Raw genomic sequence first — 19,751 nt, forward strand, 5'->3', positions numbered from 1 at the left:
TTTTAAGTTGTCTGCTATAAAGAACTCATTGATTTATATTACAAGCAATCATAATTGTGTCTGATACACCTTTTGGCCAAAAAAAATATCAGCAAATTGCATATTTTGCTTTTGAATAAAATTGAGGTGAAAAATATATCATACTGTATGACCCATAAAAGCCTGATGTATCAAATATGATACTCAAAACTAACTATTAATATATATTTATATATATATATATATATGCATATGCTGTGTAATTTACGTAAGAATACAATTACCCTGCTTCATTGTTTGACATATTTAGCTAATATATTATGATAATAGTTTATTATTTAATTTATTTCCTGGAAAGGCCTTATATGGGCAATAGTTACACAGGTATTTTATTCAAAATACAATGAATATAACATTTGTATGAAGTGTTAAAGTATTCACCCAGTAGTACTGTAAGTGTTTTGCTGGAGAGCGTTGCGGAGTTATGTGTGTGTGTAGAAGAGGCTGTGTAGAGTTAAATTTAAAGTATTTAACTCCGTGTGAAAATCAAGTTTTTAATGTTTATTTGTCTATGTGATGTTTTTAATATGCTTTAAGACAAACCATGTGTAAATTCATAAGTCAACACCATTGCGGAGTATTTTCTCCTTAAAACTGTAGTGAAGAAAAGACAGTCTCAAAAACACGATTTGAAATCGCTGGTGTTTCTGACGTCACAAACTAGTAACCAATCAGATCAACGTGTGATCGTCAACGAGTGGATCTCTGAGCAAGAGTGAGTGAGTGGAGGCTATTTTAAGGCATGAGGATTTTTTTGAGGCATGAGGAGGTTTTTTTTATGTAATTGGTGATCAAAGATCAGTTTTAAAGGGATAGGGAACTGTTTCATTTATTGACTACAGAGGGACTTTAAGGCCAAAAGAGATTAGTCTGCTCTACATATGACTTGTGTATGCTCAAAGCAAAGAAAATGTGTAATTCATAACTATTATATGTTAAGTATGTTGCTGTGGAAAAGTGACCCAGACGAGGAGAGAATGCATAAAAAAGTCTAAATGACCTCAGTTGGGGAGGTCACAAATTTATCTTTACGTATGAGTTACCACAGATACTTCTTCATGACCAACCTGAAGAGATTCTGCAGCATCATAACCATCTCTGATATTGCCTCGATTGAAAAATGTAAATGTAAATTGATCAGTTGACTTAACTTAATAATTTTAAGGTAACGGTTTCCCTCATTTTTTTTTAAAGTAAATAAACCATGTATAACTAAAAAAAAATAAGTTATGTGGAATTGACAAGTTCACATAACTTAATGATTTCAATTACGCATGAAGAAGTATATATATATATATATAAAAAAATATATATATTTTTCTGATTCTTATTTCATGTCAGGCTTTACATTGTTAATGCTTTCTACTGAGATTCCTAAATCCAGATGGATTGAAAAAAACATCACAAAACAAAACTGTAACTACTAGACATTGTAAAAGGTATATATTATATTTTTTTATTATATTATAATATTTCTAATACCGGTACATTGATCAACAGATCTCAAAGGAAAAAACAAAACAAATGATATTTATATATTTTATAATATATCACAAATTACCAGACAATTCTTAAAACTATTAGTAGCAAAAAGTAATTGTAGGCCATTGGAATATTGCATAGATCTGCAAAAAAAAAAAAAAAAAGAACAAAACAAGGTTTTACTTATTATAAGTTTCTGGAACTTAATGGCGAACGTGATTATTGATTTGATAATCCTTTAAGGCTATCATGCCAATGCATTAGTGCAGGCTTCATTAGCCAATCATCTGCTTCTCTGATGTAAAATTACACCTGCAGAAAGGAAAATTAAATATTTTTTTAAAAACTCAACTTCAATTATTATACTCGTTATTGAAAAGGTTTATGGTTGGATCAGGATGGGTATGTTTATCTGCCCTGTAAATCTGTAATTGCAAAAGCCTGGAATTAGTTTGGTTGATTCTGAAACAAATGGCCGGACAGAAAGACGGACAGACAGACAGTCTGTCGCACAACCATTAATATCCTGCCAGATGGGAGTTTTTTCCATCCATCTGTTATGTCCGTTGTCCTCAACCATTTTTGACCATTACAACCATGTTGCGATATTGATGCTAAAGCGATATAAGCGATGTGCAGCCCTATTTCAATTGTGCTAATAGTTAGATAAAGTGGTTGAGGAGTAGAAGTTAAAGACAGATTAAACAGTGATAGTGACATAAAAATGTAAACAGACCAAACTCCAGGTCAAGCATACTAGTCCACTTTCATATCACAACTTGAACAAGGTAGTTAAAAAAGTTGCAATTAGCATAGCCACAGGAGTCACAGGTTGATTAAATATAATTGGTTGGAGAAAACATGGGAATTGTCTTCAGGCTGGAGCTGCTCACCACATCTTGACATCCTTGAGCTCTAGATCTCCCTTAATCTCTAGCACATCCACACAATTCAGATCCTGCACGCGGTGCTTGTAACTCAGCTGGTGGAAGCCGTTTACTGCCACTTTAAACTCCTGAGCGTCACACAGGATGATCATCTGCCATGGAAGGGCATGAGGTAGAAGTCAGAGTTATACAAAGCTACAATGGATAAGATGCACATGCAGGAACTGATGAAATTTCCAACTAAATCATGGCCTCCATCCTGTATCTTCACAGATATACACTGAGAGAACCGTGACTACAAGTGTGAACACACCATTAATGAAAGGAAATGTCTGATACCTCAAAGTATTGACCAGGTGAGAAGGGAAAGCTGGAGAGGGAGAGCTCCTCGGACCCCCAGCAACCCCACAGGAAAGAGTTTCGAACGAAGGATCCAGTTTTGAAACGAGGGTTTAAGTGAAAAGCAATGTCCTCTGAGTTACTGATGCGTAAGTTCACCGAGAAACTATGGGGATAAAGGAAGATATAGAAGACACCAATACATAATTTAATGAGAAATGGGTTAAAACATTTTTAAAAAAAGCATTAATTATATATTATATATCTATAATATTCCAGTGTTATTCCTGCTGGTTGTTTTCTTCTCATACTTCTTTGGGGAACCAGTGATCTGCCCCTTCACCATAATAGAGTCTCCTGGATGCAATCCTTTCGCAAGTTTGCTCCTAAAAGGAAGACTCTGGAGAGAAAAGGGACACATCTTTCAGATTCAGCAGGACAAAGTGCAATTTACCAAAACCACCGGTGACACTGGATTTTACTGTGTCCACTAACCACAATAATAAATCACAGCTATTATTACCAGTCACTAAAGGATGAAATACACTACACGACTTTTAAAATCAAAACAGATCCCAATTGTAGGCCATTGTGGGCCTCATGCACCGAACAACTGAGGATCACACACTACTAGACTTTTCAAGTCGTTCCAACAACTGCAAACTAATGCAGAATGTTGCCTTGTTGCTAAAAGGTGCATGACAAACAAAAACAATGTGTAAAAAATCTGCTCAAAATATCAAATATGTTGAAACTATCATAAACTACTCGATTTCCTGTGAAATCTGTTAACTACAACTGGCTCCGACTCGTCCAGAATGCAAACAGGGCAAAAATCTCTGCAAATTCGTGTAGTGTATTCAACCTTTAAGGCAGTCTTCAACCCTGCTCCTGGAGACCCGCTGTCCTGCAGAGTTTAGCTACAACCCTAACCAAACACACCTGAAGCAGCACATCAAGTTATTTAGGACAGAGATGGACTGCATCCCAAATCACATACTTCCCATATAGTAGGCGAAAAAGAGTCTATAGCAAAAGTAGTATGTCTGAATTCACAGTACTCATAAAAGAGTAGCCAGATGACTGACTTCTTCAAAATAATATAGAATTCATAGACAATTGGAACAGTTTTTGGGGCAGACCTGAACTGTTGAAAAGAGATGGTATTCACCCCTCCTGGGAAGGTGCTGCTCTTCTCTCTAGTAATTTGGCACATAGTCTTAGAGCTCAAGCATGACAATCTGGGGATCAGGTCAGGAAGCAGACAGACTGGCTTAACCGACCAATATTTAGTGTAAATGATAAATCACGTTTGAGATTTGTGCTGGCTACTGTATACAGGCCACCAGGGTACCATACAGACTTTATCAAATAATTTGCAGACTTTCTATCAGAGTTAGTACTGGCAGCAGATAAAGCCCTAATTGTTGGTGATTTTAACATGTAGATAACGAAAAAGACACATTTGGATTGGCATTTAAAGACATTCTGAACTCTATTGGAGTTAGACAACACGTGTCAGGACCTACTCATTGTCGTAATCATACTCTAGATCTAATATTATCACATGGAATAAATGTTGATGCCGTTGAAATTCTGCAGCAGAGCGATGACATCTCAGATCATTATCTAGTCTTGTGTAAACTTAATTTAGCCAAGGCTGCAAAGCCGAGTCCGTGTTACAAATATGTTAGACCTATAACTTTTGCCACTAAAGATTGCTTTATTACTAATCTTCCTGATCAGTTTCATCATCTCAACATCCCAGATAGCATATAAGAACTCGATATTGCGACAAAGTTTTAACTCTCTCTTTTCCAGTACTTTAGACACAGTTGCTCCTTTGCGTTTAAAGAAGATTAAAGAAAATAGTCCAACGCCGTGGTACAATGAGCACACTCAGGCCCTTAAGAGAGCAGCCACAAAAATGGAGCGCAACTGGAAGAAAACAAAACTAGAGGTATTTTGCATTTCATGGAAAGAGAGCATGGTTGCATACAGAGAGGCTTTAAAAGCTGCTAGATCTGCTTATTATTCAACCCTATTAGAAGAAAATAAACAAAACCCTAGGTATTTATTTGAAACTGGCTAAAGCTTCAAGCCCAGATGTTTCCAAGAAGCACAGCAGTAATGACTTTATGAACTTCTTTACTTACAAGATTGATAATATTAGGGAGAAAATTATAACAATGCAACCGTCTACTACAGTATTGCATCAGGCAGTGCATTGTAGTCTCCTTAAGGACAAATTTGATTCATTCATTGCTATAGGAGAGGAAGAATTTTCTAAACTCGTTAAATCATCTAAATCGACAACATGTATGTTAGACCCGATACCGACTAAGCTACTGAAAGAGATGCTTCCAGAGGTCATAGATCCTCTTCTTAATATAATTTATTCATCTTTGTCATTAGTATACGTACCAAACACTTTTAAGCTGGCTATGATTAAACCGCTTGTTAAAAAAACTCAACAGTATCAGTAGGCAGTATCTTCACAACTAGATTCCTTTTTTAGCAAGAAATGATATCTGCGAGGATTTTCAATCAGGATTTAGACCGTACATAGTACTGAGACAGCTCTCATTAGAGTCACAAATGATTTGCTCTCATCATTCGATCGTGGTTGTATCTCTCTATTAGTGTTACTCGATCTTAGTGCTGCATTTGACACTATCGACCACAACATTCTTTTAAATAGACTCCAAAATTATGTTGGCATTAGTGGAATTGCACTAGCATGGTTTAAATCATACTTATCTGACCGTTATCAGTTTGTAGCAGTAAATGAAGAGATGTCTTATCGATCAAAAGTTCAGTATGGCGTACCACAAGGCTCAGTACTAAGACCGTTGCTGTTCACTCTGTACATGCTACTCTTAGGAGATATCATTAGGAAGCATGGCATTAGTTTTCACTTTTATGCTGATGATACTCAGCTCTATATTTCTTCACGCCCTGACGAAACTTACCAATTCACAAAATTAACGGAATGCATAGCTGATATAAAAAATTGGATGACTAGTAATTTCCTACTAATTAATTCTGAAAAAAAAAAATTTATTGAACAAATTATTGGACAAAAAACGTCCTCACGTAATAACCTAGAGTACTCGATGGCTGCTCTGTCAAGTCTTCGTCGTCGGTTAGGATCATGGGTGTGCTTTTTTGATACCAATCTTTCTTTTGAAAGTCACGTTTCTAGTATCTGTAAAACCGCATTTTTTCATCTTAAAAATATATCTAAATTACGTAATATGCTCTCAATGAAAAATGCAGAACAATTAGTTAATGCGTTCATGACATCAAGGCTAGATTATTGTAATGCTATTATGGGTGGTTGCCCTGCACGCTTAATAAACAAACTACAGCTGGTCCAAAATGCAGCAGCTCGAGTTCTTACCAGAACTAGGAAGTATGACCATATTTGCCCGGTTCTGTCAAATCTGCATTGGCTCCCTATTAAATATCATATACATTTTAAAATATTGTTGATTACTTAAAGCGCTAAATGGTTTAGCTCCCCAGTACTTGAGCGAGCTCTTAACGCATTATAGTCCTTCACGCCTATTGCGATCTCAAAATTCCGGCCAGTTGATAATACCTAGAATATCAAAATCGACTGCTGGCGGTAGATCCTTTTCCTATTTAGCACCAAAACTTTGGGTCAATCTTCCTAACATTGTCCGGGAAGCAGACACACTCTGTCAGTTCAAATCTAGACTAAAAACACATCTCTTTGGCCTAGCATACACATAACACATTATTCGCTCCGTGCTCAAAATAGCGACCGTTGACGTTCGAACCCTGAGTGTGCGGGCCAGTACTTCCGGTGATCTGACAGCGAGAGCGGGAGACAGCGAGAGCAAGAGACAACAGCGACCGAGTTCCATTACTAGAGAGATCATTTTTCACAATGAGTGTTTTTAGGATTCAAGAGAGGCAACTTGCCTTTCGGAGGGTGACCGCCTCATCACTTCATTGTTGTGTGCCGTTATATGTACCGTTTCGTCACGTTACAATAAAGTAACAGGGGGGATGACTTCAAACTGACCAAATTTTTAAATGCATATCATTTTCTGTGTATTTCACCTGTGAGTTTCTATGCTTTCTATTACTGCATTTATTTTGTGCAAGTGAGATGAGTAAAGAGCATCTGTTTCATAAATCATTATCTGTATGGTGTTTATAAGCAGCGCAAACAGTATTTTACTACGTGCAAAATATACACAAACTTATAGTACATTTTTGTGGTAACGTTACCTACAGTTAAAAATGTAAATGTAAAATATGTGATGATAATATTGATTGAGTAAGTTAAAATATATACGCAGAATTGAGAAAATAGTATTTATGGAGATAAATTTTAGCCTATCACAGGGCAAACGTGTGAATGTTCATGGGGTATTTTATTTAACAACTCTAATCATAGTTGTAACTATATTTACAGTTGCCATAATTGTCATTGCGTATGCAGCATGAGTCCAATACAATCTTCTGTTCGTGAACAGTTGCATTTCATTCATTAATCTGACTATGCATCCGTGCATTTAATTGCCATTGGCTCATGTGATAGTAATATGGATCTTGGCAGTATTTTAAGTTATATAATTTATTCTATAAACAACTATAAAAGGTCATTTTCGGCTTTCTCCGGCTCCCTGCACCGGGCATAATGCGAAACCGGAAGTGTCTAACCACACACTCGCTGTTCAGAAATCCAAAATGACAGCCACGTGCAACTAGTCCATAGACTTCCATAACTCAATGTTAGGCTGCATAGATTAGATCAGCCGGAACCGGGAACACTTCCCATAAATCCTGATGTACTTCGTACATTATAAGAAGGATGGCGTCTACGCTAATATTAGTCTCTCTGTTTATCCAGAGGTTCACCGCAGTCCGCCGGATCCAGGCCGTATCCGGATCTGATGAAGGACCTGTGCCTGGACACGACAACACAGTCCTGAAGTGTTTACTAGTCTCTCCCCTGTGAAGGCCTCCCTCCCTTCCCTTTACCTCTGTACAGATAAAACGTTGTCGGAATAATTCCGGTTCACGTGGCTATGCGGAAGCGATGAAAAAAATGCTGTATTATAAATTTTTCATGGCTTGTACCTTGGAACTTATTTCATGGTTTGCGTTCTCGAGACACTAGGCACTGTTTTGTGCAAATGAGCGGCCGAATCGCATTAAGGATTTTCTGTTCGAACGGTGTCATGTTAGTGGCCCCTAAGTTAATAACTAATGATCGTTGCGACGGAAATGAATCCATAAAATCTAACTTTAGCTGGACAATAACTTTAATCTAGAGCTGCTGTAAAGCCAAAACAATCGCTGTTACTTTAATTTCCTATCATCACTGTAAAGCTGCTTTGATACAATCTATATTGTTAAAAGCGCTATATAAATGAAGGTGACTTGACTTGACAGGCGAGATCCTGAAGTGTGTATAAGATGGACAAGGGAGAGGATTTATGAATGGAGGTGAAGCGACTGATGCTGGTACGTCAATAATGACAACATGGCGAATGTAGTACGTCCAGATTACATTCATACTATATAGTCACAAAGTACTTATTCAAAACAAGTACCTACTCAAGAGAGTATGGGATTTTGGACGCAGCCATGCCATATTATTGAGAGATACGAGGTTCCCTGGCTCTACCATTGGGGAAATTTGTTACATTTATATAGCGCTTTTTCTGAGACCTCAAAGCGCTTTACATAGAAGGGGGAATCTCCTCAACCACCACCAATGTGCAGCATCCACTTGATTGATGCGACGGCAGCCATATTGCGCCAGAACGCCCACCACACACCAGCTTTTTGGTGGAGAGGAGACAGTGATGAAGCCAATCAGTATATGGGGATGATTAGGAGGCCATGATGGACAGAGGCCACTGGGCATATTTTGGCCAGGATGCCGGGGTTACACCCCGACTCTTTTTCGAAGGACATCTTGGGATTTTTAATGACCTTAGAGAGTCAGGATCTCGGTTTAACGTCTCATCCGAAGGACGAGCATAACGTGTGTGCCTTTAAAAACCAATCACATTCGTTTAGAGTTGTGTGACAGTCAGTCACTGTTTGCAGATACCATAGAAATGAATGAGAGTGGCTGTAAACTCCAAACTGTCGCAAACTTGTCTGTGACTTCTCTTATAAAACAGCATTTTTTCGATGTAAACTAGATAAATCCAAAATGAATATTTCATGGAGAACATGTTGAAGATTAGCCGATAGGCTGTCAATTCATTAAATGATAAGCTGTTTTCCCACAAAAGTGGTTTATTCAGCATAGTGAAGCCTATCCTCCATTGACATCCATTAAAGAAAAAAAATCCTCTGGTCTCCTTTCCTAGTGTCCAGAGTATTATCTTGAAGGCTTAAAGCCTTACAGCGCCACCAGGAATGCTTGGAAATCACATTCAGGTTTGATATAAACTTCACAGGACAGTTTTGACTTGCTTAGATGGTGACATTTGGTGACACTCTTACAAAACAGCATTTTTTCAGTGTAAACTCTCAAAACTAGATAAATCCAAAACGAATATTTCATGGAGAATATGTTGAAGTGGTTGGGGACATTTAATATTCAACAATATTATTGATCTGCCTTACTTAAGGTGAATGATGACGCAAACAAACTTTGTTGTATTACTTTCATGTTATTACTGTGAAGCTGCTTTGATACAATCTGTATTGTAAAAAGCTCTATATAAATAATGGTGACTTGACTTGACAGTGGGTCTCCAGAAGCAGGGCTGAAGATCTCTACCTTAAGATGTTCCAAGTGCATTGCAATACTGTATGTTTGCTAAGGTGTTGCTAAGGCATCTGTTATGGTGTTAAAGGTGGTTCCCAGGGCATTGTTAGCTGGTTGTTAGAGTTTTCTGATGGTTGATCCCTAAGCCACGCTGTAGGAACAGAAACCAAGCCATTGACAAAATGTCATCTCCTTCATCATGGTTGGTGAGAACAAATCTCAGATTTGCATGGAAGAAATGATCAAATCACATCTAGTTAGGTCATGGTATAAGTGTAAGTGATTATTTTTGCCCATGTCATAATTTGCTAGGAGAAAATTTTAAGTCTGATTACTTAGAAAAATAATGGCACACTTCTACTTAATGGGATAGTTCACCCAAAAATTAAAATTCATGATTGAGCAATAGTTATAGTGATGCTTGTCCATTAACAATAAGACACTATACACAATTTCTTGAGATTGTAGTCTACCTAAAAGTCCCAGATAAGTAAGTTGATGCTGTAAAGGCCTGATTTAGGGGTCAAATGACCTGGTTTCTGTCCAGACTGTGAGGCACCCACCTCAATTTGATTTCAATCATTCTGAAATCGAGTTATCCAGTTTGATCTGTAGTCAAAAGTAATACTACCAGATAAAAACTGCATGTGAAAACAATTTCATGTTTGCCCTTTAGGAAATGATTCAGTCTGACATGTACTCACCGTGTCACCTGACTCCGACACGACTGACTATTGGATGAAAGAGGAGGGGAACGTTATAATTAAATAGCTTCAGCTAAACTATCTATTTGACTGCAAAACAAAGATACAAATCACTTCACTAACACACACACGTGCACACACACTACGGTACAAAAGTTTGAGGTCATTAATATGCATTTGTTTTGAACGAAATTAATACATTTAATCAGCAAGGTCACATTAAATTAATCAAAATGTTTACATTTTACTGCAAATAAATGCTGTTCTTTTTAATTGTTTATTAATCAAGGAATCCAGAAAAAAAACCCCGGTATTTTTGTTTCCACAAAAATACTAAGCAGCACAACTGTTTTCAACACTGATATTAATAATAAATGTTTCTTGACCATCAAATCATATCAGAATGATTTTGAAGGATCATGTGACACTGAAGACTGGAGTAATGATGCTGAAAACTCAACTTAACATTCACAGGAATAAATTACATTATAAAATATATTAAAAGAGAAAAACAGTTAAATTGTAATACTATTTCGCAATATTAGTGTTTTTACTGTCTTTTTGACCAACTAAACGTGCAGCCTTGGTGATCATGAAGTGACTTCTTTCAAAAACATTACTAAAATCGTACTAATCCCGAACTTTTGAACAGTAGTGTGCATACAGTGGGGAGAACAAGTATTTCATACACTGCCGATTTTGCAGGTTTTCCTACTTACAAAGCATGTAGAGGTCTGTAATTTTTATCATAGGTACACTTCAACTGTGAGAGACGGAACAAAAATCCTGAAAATCACATTGTATGATTTTTAAATAATTAATTTGCATTTTATTGCATGACATAAGTATCTGATCACCTACCAACCAGTAAGAATTCCGGCTCTCACAGACCTGTTAGTTTTTCTTTAAGAAGCCCTCCTGTCCACTCATTACCTGTATTAACTGCACCTGTTTGAACTTGTTACCTGTATAAAAGACACCTGTCCACACACTCAATCAAACAGACTCCAAACTCTCCACAATGGCCAAGACCAGAGAGCTGTGTAAGGGCATCAGGGATACAATTGTAGACCTGCACAAGGCTGGGGTGGGCTACAGGACAATAGGCAAGCAGCTTGGTGAGAAGGCAACAACTGTTGGCACAATTATTAGAAAATGGAAGAAGTTCAAGATGACGGTCAATCTCCCTCGATCGGGGCACCATGCACAGTTGAAGAGTACCTATGATAAAAATTACAGACTTCTACATGCCTTGTAAGTGGAAAAACCTGCAAAATCGGCAGTGTATCAAATACTTGTTCTCCCCACTGTATATATACAAATTAAAAAAACACGACTAAAAACAACATCAGCGTAGTCACTTACATAAGGCAGTGATCTTTTGCTCAGAACAACGTTTGTAGGTGTGATTGGGTTCTGAAAAAAATATCACATCATCATGTTTCCATCCAAAAATGCACTACCAACCACATCATAAACAGTAAATGTGCTGATCAAATAAACAGGGTGTGCATCATGTGCCCCTGACCTACAGTCTACAACTGATCTAATACTATTCTTTACATATACTATATTGACAATATTTGTGCATTTATCTGTCAGTTTTCAGCCTACTTTAATGCAAAAATGTTCTTTAAATGTTTGGAATTCGAATAAAAAGAAAAAAGCATGTTACCTTACTCACTGAACTGGGAATGAACCCAATGGCCTGAATCTGAACCTTCCCTGATACAGCCAGCGTGTCCACCTTCTTGAGCTCTAACCTGTGCCTGTACTCCAGCAGATGAGAGCCGTTTACCGCCACCTGGAGGAGATTAAACAAACTATATGCTTATTTTAAAAACAAACAGGTCATTTGTAGCCTGGCAAAACCCTGACGAACTTCCGGCAAATTTGAGATTTGCTCAGCAAATCCGTCTGGCCAATCACAACATTTTTCCTGAGCACTTCCACTTCTTATGAAGAACTAACAAACTCATGTTTGAGAGAGTGCCATCAACTGAAAGCATGCGTATTAAAAACACGATGGGAAATGACTTGCTGACGGCACACCTCTCATTGGCTTAGAAATACTTATCTAAAATGATAGTCCATTAACTCTACTTTTATATTTAATGTGTGAGAATAAAGTACAACCTCTATAGAATTATATATATGTCCTAAAAGGACAGTGATGAATTCGGTATGAGATGGGAGTAAAACATTTTATTTCAATGCTTTAGTGTTTGCTTGTGACAATTTTGCATTCCCTCGAGAAAGTTAGCAAACCTTTTGTGTTCTCTCAAACTTTCCTAAAGAAACTTTTCACTTGCTAGCAAAATATATGAAATATAGTTTTTCCTTCCATCTCATATTATTTCCATCCCCAAGTATGCCTAACCCTGAAACGAAAAAGTTGTGCAAGTGAATGTAAATACATTGAAGTTAAATTTTTTCTTCCCATCTCCTTTAATTACCACATCCCTTCAGAATTATGTAATTTTAATCATATTTCTGAAATCATGGAAAGATGGACAAGACAAAGCTTTTGAGAGTTAAAGGAATAGTTAACTTCAAAATGAAAATACTGTCATCATTTACTCACCCTCAAGTTGTTTCAAACCTGTATGAGTTTCTTTCTTCTGCTCAACACAAAGGAAGATATTTTGAAGAATGTCAGTAACCAAACAGTTGACAGACCCCATTGACTTCCATTATATTTGTTTTCCTACTATTGAAGTCAATGTCCATCAACTGTTTGCTTACTGACATTCTTCAAAATATCTTCCTTTGTGTTCAGCAGAGGAAAGAAACTCATACAGGTTTGAAACAACTTGAGGGTGAGTAAATGATGACAGTATTTTCATTTTGAAGTTAACTATTCCTTTAAACTCAATTGACCTCCTTGAACTAAAATATTAGATGCACTGAATTAGGTACAAAAGCAGCAGTATTTCAAATGCATTCGTTCAACATGCGGTATCTGCTTTTGCTAAGTTGCATAGATCTCTATGTGAATTTTTTATTTCTCCCCTGACTGCAGCCGCCTACTCTCGTCTGTTTGGCATCTCAAAACACGTCTAATGTTTTGATCCACAGAGTTACCGCGTTTACACTTTCGGGGACAGCTTACCTGCTGCATATTAAGGAGAAAGTATTTTAAAAGTGCAGTAAGAAACACTGTTGATATCTGAAATCAACCCAAACAAACACACCCCTCCCTTCATTGCTCCGCCCCCAAAATGAACGAACACACAATGCAAAAGCAGATGTCTCATGACAAACGAATGACAAGCAAGAACAAAAAAATTAACACATAGTACACAGGAGTCTATACAAGCAAGAGTTGGTTGTTAGTCTCCAGGAGTTCCAGAAAAACAATGACACTTAAAACTGAGCTAATATTACAACTACAGTATATCTTGGTTCTGTAAACCCAATGTTACTCATGTATGGAGGAACCACTGCGTCCGTTTTCAGGCCTTACCGCCTGAAATCTCCAGCACTGGAAAGCCTTTCTAATATTACCACGGGTCCTAAAGCTCTTGCCTGATCATAACCCTTCTTTTGACCTTTTCTATTTTGTAATGTCTCTCAGCCATCTCTCTTTCTACAGTCTTTCTTCAAATCTCCCTCTTGCTCACTCTCTCTCCTCCCCTGTCATGAGTGGACACGCCCCCTACTGCTGATTGGCTACTAGTGTGTTGTGGTTATCGGTCTGATCCCGCTCAACAGCAAAAAAATAAATTAAATTCGCTTACTGCACCTTTAACATCCAAAAATTACCCACTTCACCTTTAACTTTATACAGTATATACAGGTAATATAATGTTGCTAATGAACCATTTCAAACAAGAGAATGAGATTGAAGCTGACATCGTATGGCACCAGAGATAGATGCCACTGAACAAAGGAGGAAAAATAAAACGCAAGTTTATAACCTTAAACAAATCTTTCTGTACGAGTATGATGATCTCAAAGGCAGCGCCATGCTTGAAGGGCATCAGGTAGTGGATCTCCTCTTTTTCCCAGTTCTCCTTCTGCAGCGTGTTACAGACGATGTAGGGAGAGCGCTTGAAGCGAGGATTGAAATGAAAAGCCACATCTGCCCGAGGCTTCACGCTGCTCCCGCAGGTTAGTTCGACCTGAAACCTGCAAGACAGTTTACAGATTCTCACTGTTTGGACTGGATGTGGATACAATTCAAATGCGATTTGAACACATAAACAGTGTTTCAACAGATTTCAAATGTATTCTTTTTGTTATATGTTTGTTAACCATCTTGGAAACTTTGACCATACCGTCATCATTTATTTTTATGAATAGATTTTATCAATGGATTTTGTTTTTTTTACCCCTGTTCAGCACGCAGACTTTCAATCTTAATATATGGCAATGACTGATGATCTAAGCAAAGAATAAAATAAACTACTTCAATTTGTGTGAAAATTATATAAATCTTTGGTAACACTTTATTTTAAAGTGTCCTTATTACACGTTTCATGTACTTAATAACAGTAAATTATGCATAATTACATGCAACTAACCCTCAACCAAACCCTAACCCTATAGTAAGGACATGTAGTTAATTAATATTAATCAGTACTTAAATATGTAATTACACTGTAACAATGACAGCTTAAAACAAAGTGTAACCAAATCTTTCCACTTTTTTTATTTCCACAAACTTTTGTACCATCATTTTTAATTTGACCAACAATTTTACCACTAATAAAGTGTTTTCAAACATTACTGTACTTGGTTACCAAAGAGACAATGGTGTAAATGATAAGCATAATGGAGATGAGATATAAGTCATGCGATGTGTGAGGAAAATTAAGATTACATTATGTGAAAATATAAATTAATTGTGTAAATAAGATACATAAAATGCTTGCTATGAAATTAGGAATTAAGAGTTGGTCCAATTCTCACTATTAACTAGTTGTTTATTACTAACAACTGTTGTATATTACTACAATATTCTCTGTTTATTAGTACTTATAAAGCACATATTAATGCCTTATTTTGCATGACCATATTCTACATCCCTTAATCCAACCCAATACATAAACTTAACTATTAATAAGCAGTAATTAGGAGTTTATTGAGGCAAAAGTCGTAGTTAATACTAATAGTAAGTTAAAATATTGAGAATTGGAGCCTAATCTAAAGTATGACCAAAATGTCATTTTCATCACAGAATGTTCTCAAAAAAAAAAAAAAAAAAACCCAAAGATTGGAAATGACGTTTCATTTCAGAAAAAAGAAATAAGTTTAAAAAGTTAATAAATCTAGTGATTTCCACTGTTCAGTAAAAGTGTGTGAAATATGTTTTACGGGCCAAAAATGGCCATGAAAAAAGTTTGGTGCTTCTATCATCTCTTATTTCTATTGATATATTTCCCTGCATGAGTAAAGTCAGCATTTTCAATACAAAGAGGAAGTTGGCTTATAACTAGAAAGACCCCTTCCACCTCAACTGTTACAGGACTACCTCAAGTACTTTCTGTCTAGGGACTGCAGTGACATGCACAGGGTTAGTTCACCCCATGTATTTTTTATGTTAAATTTTTTTTAGCCTATCCCATAATTTACTCACCCTCAAGCCATGCTAGGTGTATATGAGTTTCTTCTTTCAGCCAAACACAATCTGAGTTATATTAAAACAAATATCCTGGCTCTTCCAAGCTTTATAATGGGAGTGAATAGAGCCTGAGATTTTGAAGCTCAAAAAAGTGCATCCATCCCTCATAAAAGTATTCTGTACGGCTCCAGGGGTTAATAAAGGCCTTCAGAAGCAAAGCAATGCGTTTTAGTAAGAAAAATATCCATATTTAAAACATTTTAAACTATAATCACTGGCTTAACAGCCGTACACAAGTCTAGTTCTGGCGGAAGAGTGACCTCTGACCCTAAACTGCCCTTCTGAAGACCTTTATTAACCCCTGGAGCCGTATGAATTACTTTAATGATGAATCATGGATGCACTTTTTTTGGGCTTAAAAATGTCAGGCTCTATTCACTCCCATTATAAAGCTTAAAGAAGAAAAAGAAAAATATTATTGTAAGCTGCATTTATAGAACTCCGGGGTCTAATATAGATGTGTTTAATGAATGGATGGAGGAGCACTTTTCACATTTAAATCAGAAAATCATGTTTGTTGGGGGTGATTTTAACATCGATCTATTGAACCCAAATAAACATAAAAAGACTGATGATTTTATTAACACTCTATTTAGTATAGGTTTGTTTCCTTTAATAACTAAACCAAGAATTACAAGCCATAGTGCTACTTTAATTGTTAATATTTTTTCCAATGAAATAGAAAGTAATATAGTCAGTGGATTAATGATAAATGATATTAGTGATCATCTTCCAGTTTTTGTATTACATAAAAATGAATATCCAAAAAATGAAGAAGATACCATGTTCTGGTTTAGAAGGATAAAAACAGAGAAATCTATTGAGGCATTTAAAGATGATCTATTGACGCACGATTGGAGTACTATTTACAGAGAGAATGACATTTATAAGGCATATGATGAGTTTGTGCGTGTATTTAAGAAATTCTATGATAAAAATTGCCCAATAAAAAAATACTGTAAAAAAGGAAAATGTGAAGAAAACAGATGGATGTCTAAAGGATTGTTAAATGCCTGTAAGAAATTTTTTTTACTTTTTAAAAAGTTTATAAAGATTAGAACTAAAGAAACAGAGAATAAATACAAGATATATAAAAACAAATTAACAGGTATTATAAGGAAATGTAAACAGGATTATTACAACAAACTGTTAGACAGCAACAAGAATAATATAAAAGGCTTGTGGAATATCTTAAATAGTTTAATTAGAAATAAACCTAGAGTAATTAATTATCCACAATATTTTAGAGATGAAGATAAAACTATAAACAATATGAATACAGTAGTCAATACATTTAATAAATTCTTTGTAGATGTTGGCCCGAACCTTGCTGTAAAAATTGCAAATGTTGAGAACGATGATGGTGAGTTAATACTCACAAATCCTAAAACATTGTTTCTTAAACCTGTTGATGAAAATGAGATACTGGACAGGACATTGTTCGAGGGTGTAAAAATAAAACCTCTACAGATTATAATAATGATATAGATATGAAGACCTTAAAAAGTGTAATTGATAGTATCTATAAGTCTTTAACATATATTTGCAACTTATCATTGCAAACTGGACAATTTCCTGATAGCATGAAAGTAGCGAAAGTGATTCCTTTGTTTAAGGCAGGAGACAAGCATCTCTTTACTAACTATAGGCTTGTTTCCCTTTTACCGCAGTTCTCAAAAATCTTAGAGAAAGTTTTCAATTCTAGACTTGATAGCTTTATTGAAAGAAATAAACTACTCTAAGATAATCAGTTTGGTTTTAGGAATAATTGTTCAACTTCACATGCTCTCTTTGACATAATTGATGAAATAACGAATGCTGTAGATAGTAAGAAACATGCAATAGGGTTATTTATTGACTTAAGTAAGGCATTTGACACAATAAATTATGATATATTAATTAAAAAGCTAGGACAGTATGGGATTAGAGGGGTTGCACTACAGTGGGTTACTAGTTATTTAAAAAATAGAAAACAATGTGTGAAAATAGATGATTATCAGTCAAGTTGTCAAGAAATTGTGTGTGGTCTACCTCAAGGTTCCATTCTAGGCCCTAAATTGTTTAATGTTTATAAATGATATCTGCAAAACATCTGAAATACTTAAATTTATTTTGTTTGCAGATGATACAAATATTTTTGCATCTGGAGACAATTTACATCAACTGTGTCAAATTGTTAACATGGAACTTAAACGTGTTAACAAGTGGTTCAAACAAAACAAATTATCACTAAATCTGACTAAAAGTAAAATGATGATATTTGGTAAAGGTAATTATAATGCTCAGGAAATAATCCAGATAGATGAAATAACGAATGCTGATATAGAGCGGGTGCATGAAATTAAGTTCCTTGGAGTTATTATAGATGATAGAATAACTTGGAACTCTCATATTAAATATTTAATTACTAAAATATCTAGAAGCATTTCAGTAATTGCAAAGCTAAAGCATATTTTAAACATCAAAGCTCTATATACTCTTTACTGTTCTCTGATTTTGCCTCACTTACATTATTGTTCTGTGGTATGGGGTAGTACGTATAAAAGTACATTAAAACCAATTGTTATGTTACAAAAAAGAGTTATTCGTTTGATCCATAAAGTTGGGTTTTCGGAACACACAAATTCATTATTTTTAAGATCTAAAATTATGAAGTTTCAGGACATTGTTGAGTACCAATTATTACAAATGCTATGTAAAGCTAGGTACAAATTGTTACCAAGTAAAATACAAAAAAGGTTCCAAGACCGTACTGGTGGTTATGAGTTACGTGATGAATTAAACTTTAGGACGCAGAAACATAGTACAACTCTGAAAAGTTTTAGTCCTAGAGTTAAGGGGGTTCAATTGTGGAATAATTTAGAGATAGAGATGAAACGATGTTCAAACATCAATCATTTCAAGTATAAATACAAACTAAAGATTTTTGAAAAATATAGAGAAGAAGAAATTAATTAGCATTAGGTGCAATCATTATTGCTAGTGTACATAATCATCTTTGGTTGTTTTGTTTTCTTATTGATGTTGACATTGTGGTTGTTTGGTTGCTATGCATTATGTTCTCTGGTACTATTGGTTCTATGTGGTATTATTTATTGATGTTGTCCTTGTGATTGTTTTGTTGCTTTTGCACTATGTTCTATGGTGCTATTATAGTACTATTTATTGATGGTACTATTGTAGTACTATTTTTTTTTATGTTATCCTAGTGAGGTTTTCTTATTTTTGCATTAAGTTCCCTGGTACTATTGTAGTACTATTTATTGATGTTGTTCTTATGTTTGTTTTGTTGCTTTTGTACGGTTTCCTGGTACTATTGTGGTACTATTTATTGTTGTTGTCTATGTGTTAGTTTGTTGTTTTTGCTTTATGTTCCCTTGTACTATTGTGGTAATTTTCATATTTGGGTGAACTAACCCACTATCTCACCTGTCGGAGTCACTGGGGACACTGCCCTGGATGAGAACCATCTCTCCGGGATGAAGTCCGCCTAGGATGGTCCCAGCATAAGGAATCGTCTACAGGCAGAAATTGACATAGAGACACAATGACTCAGTTTGTCCAACCTTATAAGTCAACAAGATACAACAATTAACGCTTTCATTGACATATAAACAGTTGAAGTCTAAACTAACTTATCCGTCTAACGTTAACATAGTGACCCATATTATAAGCAAAACGTATAAGTAGGGTAACGTTAAATCTTACTGGATTCGTTATTGTTTGTTTCGCATTTGCGACAGACATATTAACGATGCTGTTCAGAAAGTTTCTTTATAAGCTGTTTTACGAGTTAATCACCAGCTGAGGAAGAAAATATAAACGCAATCTGCACTTTCACTTCCGCATGTGTCCAGTGACCAATCAAAGCGCGATCGATGTGAGCGCGACGCGTTTAGTGACCA

The 19,751-nt window shown here is 35.8% G+C and overlaps 1 protein-coding gene across 3 annotated transcripts; it reads right to left on the reverse strand.

Annotated features, from left to right (window-relative positions):
• Positions 1–1,505: 1,505 nt before the first annotated feature.
• On the reverse strand, positions 1,506–19,723 carry lgals8a (galectin 8a). 3 transcript variants are annotated; one of them, XM_079583968.1, is made up of 9 exons: positions 19,555–19,723; positions 19,276–19,364; positions 14,141–14,351; positions 11,896–12,024; positions 11,586–11,636; positions 10,221–10,247; positions 3,059–3,147; positions 2,748–2,913; positions 1,506–2,560 (listed from the first exon to the last, which is right to left on the reverse strand). In XM_079583968.1, the coding sequence occupies exons 1-9, from the start codon at positions 19,591–19,593 to the stop codon at positions 2,411–2,413; spliced, it is 951 nt and encodes a 316-aa protein (XP_079440094.1). In that variant the 5' UTR covers positions 19,594–19,723; the 3' UTR covers positions 1,506–2,410. The 3 variants fall into 3 exon arrangements, with proteins under 3 accessions (XP_079440094.1, XP_079440095.1, XP_079440096.1); XM_079583969.1 differs by having other exon boundaries at positions 1,516–2,560; positions 11,905–12,024; positions 19,555–19,698; XM_079583970.1 differs by lacking the exon at positions 10,221–10,247 and having other exon boundaries at positions 1,516–2,560; positions 19,555–19,698.
• Between the last annotated feature and the right edge of the window lie 28 nt (positions 19,724–19,751).

This window comes from Phoxinus phoxinus, assembly GCF_949152265.1.
Source record: "Phoxinus phoxinus genome assembly, chromosome: 16".
NCBI classification, from domain to species: Eukaryota; Metazoa; Chordata; class Actinopteri; order Cypriniformes; family Leuciscidae; genus Phoxinus; species Phoxinus phoxinus.

Coding starts and splice junctions, on each gene's coding strand:
- lgals8a (XM_079583968.1), bottom strand. CDS start 19,593: ATGTCTGTCGCAAATGCGAAACAAACAATAACGAATCCA. Junction 11,637..11,895: donor TTCCCAGTTCAGTGAGTAAG/GTAACATGCTTT, acceptor TATTTTTTTCAG/AACCCAATCACACCTACAAA. Junction 2,561..2,747: donor CACCTGGTCAATACTTTGAG/GTATCAGACATT, acceptor CTTCCATGGCAG/ATGATCATCCTGTGTGACGC.